General features: G+C 53.6%; 2 protein-coding genes across 2 annotated transcripts in view; both read left to right on the top strand.

Annotated features, from left to right (window-relative positions):
- The first annotated feature begins 2,343 nt into the window (after positions 1-2,343).
- On the top strand, positions 2,344-3,346 carry MYMX (myomixer, myoblast fusion factor). The gene has a single exon (XM_045294931.1). It carries the CDS (start codon positions 2,614-2,616, stop codon positions 2,866-2,868), a length of 255 nt encoding a protein of 84 aa, XP_045150866.1. The 5' UTR covers positions 2,344-2,613; the 3' UTR covers positions 2,869-3,346.
- Positions 3,347-4,821: 1,475 nt separating this feature from the next.
- Positions 4,822-7,909, top strand: part of SLC29A1 (solute carrier family 29 member 1 (Augustine blood group)) — a 14,928-nt gene continuing 11,840 nt past the window's right edge. The window contains exon 1 of the mRNA XM_045294902.1: positions 4,822-4,880. The gene's annotated coding sequence lies outside the window, so the exon portion shown is untranslated. The remainder of the gene's footprint in view (positions 4,881-7,909) is intronic.

The raw sequence follows: 7,909 nt of genomic DNA, 5'->3' as shown, positions 1-7,909 counted from the left end.
TGTTCATAGTTTTTTTTAAACTATAGTCCAGCCCTCCAACGGTCTGAGGGACAGTGAACTGGCCCCGTTTAAAAAGTTTGAGGACCTCTGCCCTAAAGTGCACCTGGCTCAAGCCATGGTATTTCCGATCACCTCATATGCTCATGAAAACTGGACAATGGATTAGGAAACCTGAGAACGAACCGTTGCATTTGAATTAAGGTGCGAGCAAAGACCATTGAAGTGCATTCCATATGTACAATTCAATCATATGTAACTGTATGCATATTCAGTAAGTATATTCCATATCCATGGACCGCCAGAAAGACAAACCAATCTGTCTGGAAGAAATATAGCTGGAATGTTCCCTGGAAGTGAATATGATGGGACTTTGTCTCTTGTACTTTGGACATGTTATCAGGTGGGGCCAGTCCTACAGAACAATAAACATCAAGCTGGGAGAAATAGAAGATCAGCCAAAAAAACAAACAAACAACCAACAACAAGCAGGAAGATGCTCAGCAAGATAGACCGGTGGAGTGCCACACCACGTTCCAGCAAAGCACCAGCTGGGGGGATGGTGGAGGACCAGGCAGTGTGCCATTCTGCAGTGTGTGGCCACTGGGAATGGAGCCAACTTGAAGGCATCCATCAACAACACCGAGAGAGATGCAGGAACCTGTTCAGAGCCAGGGAGCCCTGAGGTGAGGCAGGTCTGCAGCCATTTACCTACAGTGTGACCCTGAAGGAGTTGCTTAACCTCCTTTAACTGCTGCTTCCTCAATTGCACAAAGATCACAATAACTGTTCCCCTGCAAGGCAGGTCTGAGAACTGAGTGAGCTCAGAGGGGTGGCACAGAGCAATACACAATACACGTCCACTCTTGGAGCCCGGGGCAGCACATGGCTGTCCCACCGCCTGAGGAAGCAACTAAACAAATTCACTGCCAAAGTTGAGTCCATGCCGACTCATAGGGACCCTGCAGGACAGGGTAGAACTGCCCCTGTGGGTTTCTGAGACTGTAGCGCTTTATGGAGTAGAAAGCCCGTCTTTCTCCCGTAGGAAGCACTTGGAAGGAAGAATCACCTGCAAATCTACTCTCCAGCTTCTCGCCTTTGTGTCTTTCCGAGCAGAAGTAGGTCGGGTCTTTTGACTTTGTAAGTTTTCTATCTTTAAGGTCTTTGAGGTTTTGAAATGATACTGATGGCGGATGGGATGGGGAGGCTGGGAAATTGCCATATTCCCTAAGCTTTATGGTTTCCAAAAGATCATCAGCTCATCTGAGGCTCAACTGCCCCCCCGCCCCCCAACAAAGTCGCTGCTATCAAGACTCTTCTAAGTCATAGTGACCCAGAGTGGAACTAATTGCCCCATGAGTTTCTGAGACTGTAAGTCTTTCTGAGAGTTGAAAGTCTCATTTTTGAAAGCCTCGTTTTTCTTTCAAGGAGTGGCTAGTGGTTTCAAACTGCTTACCTGTGGTATACAGCCCAACACATAACCTACTACACCACCAGGGATCCTCCCATCTGAGCCTAGCAAGGCAGGGATTATACCCATTTAATGAAGTGCAAAAATGAAACCTTAAGAAACACAGTCTCTATAGCTCATTTAATCTGGGGAAGAAGGAGGGGGAGAAAAAAAAGGTAGGTGGAGATGAGAGTCCTAAAGTGGGCATTTTTCTTCTTATCCACAATTGGCTGAGCTGCCCAGCTATGCCCACCTGTGCCCAGCTCTGAGAGGGCTTGTGCTTCCACTCTTACCTCCAGGAGCAGGCCCACAAGAGCTGCCTGGGGCCTAGTCCCCACTCCGGTCTTGAGATGTGGGTCTGGGCCACAGGCTTGCAGAGTTGGACATGTATGCTGTACATTGATTGCCCCATTCTATTTACTCATCCCAGCGCGGTCTGGAGGGCACTGGACTCAAAGCCTTACAACCAGAACATGCTGTAGGTTCCTATCTGTGATCCACACCAGGGACCGAAGTTCTGGCATCTGTTCCCTCTTGTCCCCTCCTCCCACCATAGAAGAAGGAGCCAGCCCAGCTGACTTCTCCCCACAATAGACCAGGTGCCGGCACACAGCTGCCTCGCATCCACCCATGCCCCCACTCCAGCCAACTGCCATGGGCGGGGCAGTTTGTGGGGCATGCTGTGAAGCTGTCCCCTTCCCAGGCAAATCCAGCCAGAGACTGAGTGGCAGTTGTAACCGGTGAGAGCTGCCCCTGAGCAGCAACGGGAAGGGGAAGGGAGGGAGGCTGACTGGTCAGGTGAGTCCAGGCCCTTCAACAGAGAATTTAGAATTGGCAGAGTTGGGGGGAGGGTGCCTTTGGGATTGAAGGGCACAGAGGGAGTGTAGGAAGAGAGAGGAGGTGGGAGTCCAGGGGGACTGGGTAGGTTCTGCCTCCAGCTTGACTGTTCCCTGGTTCAGTCTCCCCCTCGGACAGTGGTGAGAACCCTCTTGGAAGCTACCCTGGCAAGAGAATGGAATTCCAGAAAGCAAAAAGGCATATAAAGGGGTGGACTGGGGTGCGGGTGGAAGTGGATCTTGCCCTGCTCCTGTCTTTGCCAGGTGAGGGAGGAGCAGGACAGGTGCCAGTCTGGAGCCCGGGTTGCCTCTGCCATCGCCATCCCGGCCATGCCTGCCCCGCTGCTCTCGGTGCTGCTGCGGGCGCTGCTGTCCCGCCTGCTGCTGCCCGCTGCCCGCCTGGCCCGCCAGCATCTCTTGCCCCTGCTGCGCCGCCTCGCCCGACGCCTGGGCTCCCAGGACGTTCGAGAAGCTCTGCTGGGCTGTCTGCTCTTTGTCCTCAGCCAGAGACACCCACCCGACGCTGGAGAGGCCTCCGCAGTGGCCCGCTCAGAGAAAAGGGAGAGACTAGCCCCGCGAAAGTGAGACCCCGAGTCCTGGCCGTGGCTGTGTCCAGCGAAATGCTTTCTTTTGGGGTTGAACAGTCCTGGCACCTGTCCGTCAGGAGACACAATGGGGGAATGAGCATCAGAAGGGCCTGACCAGGACCTGGGACCCTCTCCCTACCACCCACCCCCAGCAGAAAGATCTTCTGGAAGGACACCCACCCGCCCGGACCGTTGCCTCCAGCCCCACAGTTTCTCCGAAGACCACTTCTAACCACCTCGGCGGGAAGGGCAGCCAACTTCCCAGGCAAATGAGGACGGTCAGGTCCAGCGAGGGGCCGCGCTGAATCCAGGGGGAATGCCTGCCAATTTCGCTGAGAGGCAAGACTGTCTCTGCCTGCCAAGCTCGGGGTATCAAGCTTGGAGGTAAATATTAAGACCTTGGGTCCATTAGGGAGGGTCACCTGCCCCAAAGCCCAGCATGCAGCAAGCGTTCAATAAATATTTGTTGCTCTGAATCTTGCCTTCAAAGTCTGGTCCCCAAACTCCTGTAGTTGTACTACAGCCATAAAACAGTCAAACCTGGCTGGCGGTGCAGGCAGAGGACTACGTACTCCACTGTCGCCTCCATGCCCGGAAGTTTTACCTTGTTTCCAACTTCAGTTGGTCATGGGTTTGCGTGTGGAGCCGCTAACTGCAAGGTCTGCCGTTCCAAACCACCAGGGGCTCAGTGGGAGGAAGGTAAAGCTGTCTGCTCCCGGAGTCCCACAGGGCCAGCTCTCCTGTCTCACGAACCAGATGGCAGTGCGATTGGATTTTTGGAACTTCTGTTAAGAGTCCCGGTGGTGTTAAACATTAGACTGTTAATGAAAACCCACCAAGTGCTATGAGGTAGACTGCCCTCCCCCCAAAAAATCCAGTCTCTGACACCTGGCTTGGTGTATCAGGTATTACACCAGCGGTTCTCAACCTGTGGGTCTTGACTCCTTTGGGGGTCGAAAGACCCTTTCACAGGGGTCACCTGATTCATAACAGTAGTAAAATGACAGTGATGAAGTAGCAACGAAAATAATGTGGTTGGGGTTGGGGTGGGGGGGGCACCACTGCATGAGGAACTGTATAAAAGGGTTGCTGCATGAGGAAGGTTGAGAACAGCTGTCTTACACGCTGGGCTAACTGCTAACTTCCAAGCCACCAGCCTCTCCACAGGAAAAAGACTTGAGGGCCGAACTTCAGTCAGTCTCTCACGCCCTGATCCAGCCCTGGGCCGCTCTCTCTTGCAGTAAGGTTGGTGGCCAGTTCTGAGGAGCGAGGAAAGTGTCCCAGGGAGCCTGGGGACTCTTCTCAGAAGGAAGATGGAAAGAGGTGATGGACAGGGCAAGGTGTATCTGTCAAGGGAGTCCAGGGGCTACTTACTGAGGAAACGCCCACCCCAGGGGAGGGGGTTTCAGCGGAGGAGGAAAAGCCCCTCCTCATTTCTCCTTCCCCAAGGAGGGCCCTGAGGGGGCCAAAGAAGAGCCGTTGGACATAGGTAGAATTTGCATGCCAAGCTCGGAAAATTGCTTGTTGTTATGTGCTAGGCCACCATCCTCCTTGCTTCCAGGGTGAGTTTTGGGCTTCAGATTCAAAGGATTAGTGAGGAAAACAGCAGGCCCCTTTGGGATGCCTGGTAAACACACACACACACACACACACACACACACACACACACACACCAAAGGTATGGGGTTGGGGAGAGGGAAAGGAGGTCAGGCCCTGCCTCCCCACTCAGCATCTTCTGCTTTTACACACATACACACACACACACACACACACATGCACGCATGCACACTCCAGTGCACGTGCTCGACTCCCTGGAAGGCGGAGGCACTGGGCGGAGGAAAGGACGTCCCCAACTGTTCCCTGCGGGCCCCGCCCGCCCGCCTCCCTCTGCTGTCCGCTCTCGCTCCCAGGCGGAGGCCCGCAGCGAGGCGGGGCTCCGGACTGCCCGCCGCAGCCCTAGCCCCGAGGGCTGTCCCCCTAATTGCAGACGCCCTCCCCAAGTCTCAGCAGGTGCGCGGGGAGCCGAGGTGGGGGCGCGGGCGGGGGCGGGGCCTGCGCGGTTCTCACGCGCCGCAGCTGGCAGACGTTGGGATCTGGGAACCAACGGAGGCCCAGAGTAGCAGTTGAGTCGACAGCCACGGTTTCTGGAGGAGATCCGTTGGGAAGTTTGGTAGTTAAATGAAGACTTTGGTAGGTCATTGAAAAGCCGTCCTTTCTAACCCACGAACCCCGACTCTGCAGGGGAAATAGGTGCCATGATGGGTCAGTTCTTTATTTCATTTTAATAGGGGGTAAGTCTGCCCTGCCCTGTACGGGACTCTTCTACCTGACCTGGTCCTAGAGGGATGACAATAAGTTTCGTTTCTTTTTCTTAAGGACGGCCTTTCCTCCACCCAGCTACAGACAGATGCCCACCAGGTTAGAGCGCTTGCCAACGCTGAGGGTCAGAGATAGGAGAAACTGACCACTGTCAGACCCAGGAAACAGAGGAAAGCAGGCATGAACCCTGACTTTGTACCCATCCTCCTGAACGTAGCCCGAAGCCAAGGCTGGAACTGCTGAAGTCAGTTGTCACAGAGTCTGTTGTGACTCACGGCCTCCCGCCTGTGCAGAGCGGACGTGCATCACTGGATGGTTTTGAAGGCGGCAGAGCACCACGCCTGTCTTCTGCAGCGGCATTTCAAACTGCCACCATTTTTTGGCACAGAGGGACTCCCGAGCCAGGACTTGTTGTGTGCTGACGGTGGACAGATAGGCTGTAAATCTTTACGCGAGCGATTGCTAGGCCTTGTCTTGCCTACCCCCACTCTCTGCTGATGGGTTACGGGGCCACCAGGGCTCCTAGGCTGAAACCCAAACTCACTGCCATCGAGTGGGTTCCAGCTCATAGTGACCCAATAGGACAGGGTAGAACTGCTTCTGTGGGTTTATGAGACTTAACTCTTTCCAGGAGTAGAAAGACCCTTCTTTCTCTCATTGATCAGCCTTTGGTTTCGAACTACTGACCTTGTGGTTGGCAGCCCAATGTTTAACACTACACCACCAGGGCAAGGACTGCGTCTGACTCAGGGAGGTCAAAATCGCGCCTTTATTTAAAACAGATATTTTGTTCATCGTGGATTTTCCCCCCCATTAACTTTGACTTTTAAAATATATTTGATTACAATATCTTTTTTTAGCACTGACCTTTCCCCTATCTTTATATATTTTATTTTTATATTTTTCCTTTTTAAAATTATTTTAATAATTTTTAAATCTTTATCTCGTTTAGTGAGATTTTTTTTTTTGTCACCTCCTTAGATGTACTTCAGACTGGTGCCTAGTCTCAGCCCTGCCATTAGGCCATGGAGGGACAATGACCCACATACGGGAATATAGACACATGTGAGACGTGTGCCTGGGACTAGACTGAGCAAACAGGCTTCCAGCAAACACAGATGGCCGGTTTTGACAGCTGAGAAGACACAGGCCTGGAGAGATGGAACTATATGTGGGGTGGTGAGCAAGCTTGGGGCCTGGAAAGGGGAGAGGAACAACTGGGGCAAACCACAACCCCAAATAGGGTGCATGGGTGGGGGAATACAGCTGGGCCAGCCCTTCCCGCCCCAGCCCAGGAACGTCAAGAGTCACAGACTGGACAGAGATGAGGAGGATTGATGGCCTGGCTAGTAAAACTCTGGGACTGTCCAGCAGAGGGCCTTGACACCTAGCAACCACCTCTGCCAGGCAAAGGGGGGCAAGCAGGGAGCAGGAGGGGACGGCTCTGAAGGAGTGTGGGTGCTGGCTAGAGGCCCAGGCAGGGTATGTGCCAGATGGGCTTCTCTCCAGAAATAACAGCCCTGGCTGCTGCCATGCAGTGAGCCTGCCAGGCCCCAGCGGGGGTGGGGAGAGGAACTAGCCTTCCCCAGTCTGGCCTGGGACCCTCACCACTTCCGCCCAGCTACCTTCCGCTCCCAGCCCCCCTTTGTCATAACTGCAGCCTCCGTCCACCAGTCTGGCCATGCCCAGCAGATGTGTCTGACCACTAAGCTTGCCACCCCCACAGGCCCAGAGATGGGAAAGGAGAGTGGCGAGAGGAGGCAGGGGGTCAAGGAAGACTGGAGAGGAAGACAGAGAGACAGACAAACAAGAGGGTGGGGGCTGTGGCCAGGACATGGAGTTTCCCACAAGCCGTGGGGCAGTGCCTAGGAAAATACCACCCGAGCCATCTTCCTGCCCTCTGTTTGGTTAAGACTGGGGGGGACCTGGTGTGTGAGGGCTCTGCGGAGGTTTAAGAAAATCCATGGAGCCAGAAGGCTGGGTAAACGTGCTCTTAGATTATCTTGGAGAGAGCTCCTTGACCCCAAGTAGAAAAGCTACTTCAGGGACAGGGTGTGACTGTTTATCCCTCCCCATGTTACTCACTGCCATTGAGTCAATTTCCGACTTATGGGACTGGGTACAACTGCCCCTCTGGGTCTCTGAGACAGTACATCTTTTATGACAGTAGAAAGCCTCAACTTATTTCTGTCTATATGACTGGGGAGAACTGCCCCTCTGGGTCTCTGAGACAGTAAATCTTTATGACTGCAGAAAGCCTCCTCTTTCTCCTAAGCAGCGGTTGGTGGGTTCAAACTGCTGATCTTGCGATTAACAGCCCTTCTCAACCGCTTGGAATGCCCCCAGGTTGGATTTTCTGGTCTGTGGATCTCTCTCTGCAGCCTTAGAATTGTACTACAGAAACTAGAGCTGCTATGAGGTCGGCGGGTGCTCCCCCATTTCCTTACAAACAAAAAAGGTGGTTGGGTGTGTAGGGGTGGGGTAGGGAGAGATCCTTTTCCCTCCCTTGGAAATCCTTGATGAACAGAAAGCCCATCTCCTGGATATGGCCATCCCCTCCTCCTCAGCTCAGGGGATGTAGAGTTCACTTCAGGATGTCGGCCTGTACCCACATTCTTTCTGCTCCTCCAATCCCCAGCTATGCCTCAGTTTTCCAAAGTTGGGGATTTGGAAAGAGTGAATGCAGGGGAGCAACAAGGCTGTGTCTCTACGCCTGCCCC

The sequence above is a fragment of the Echinops telfairi genome, unplaced genomic scaffold (genome assembly GCF_000313985.2).
Source record: "Echinops telfairi isolate 266 unplaced genomic scaffold, ASM31398v2 ScPeMD7_3533;HRSCAF=4204_1, whole genome shotgun sequence".
NCBI classification, from domain to species: Eukaryota; Metazoa; Chordata; class Mammalia; order Afrosoricida; family Tenrecidae; genus Echinops; species Echinops telfairi.
This window is presented reverse-complemented; position numbering and strand designations above follow the sequence as displayed.

What these genes read in the sequence shown, in the direction of transcription:
- MYMX (XM_045294931.1), top strand. Translation starts at nt 2,614, where the DNA reads ATGCCTGCCCCGCTGCTCTCGGTGCTGCTGCGGGCGCTGCTGTCCCGC.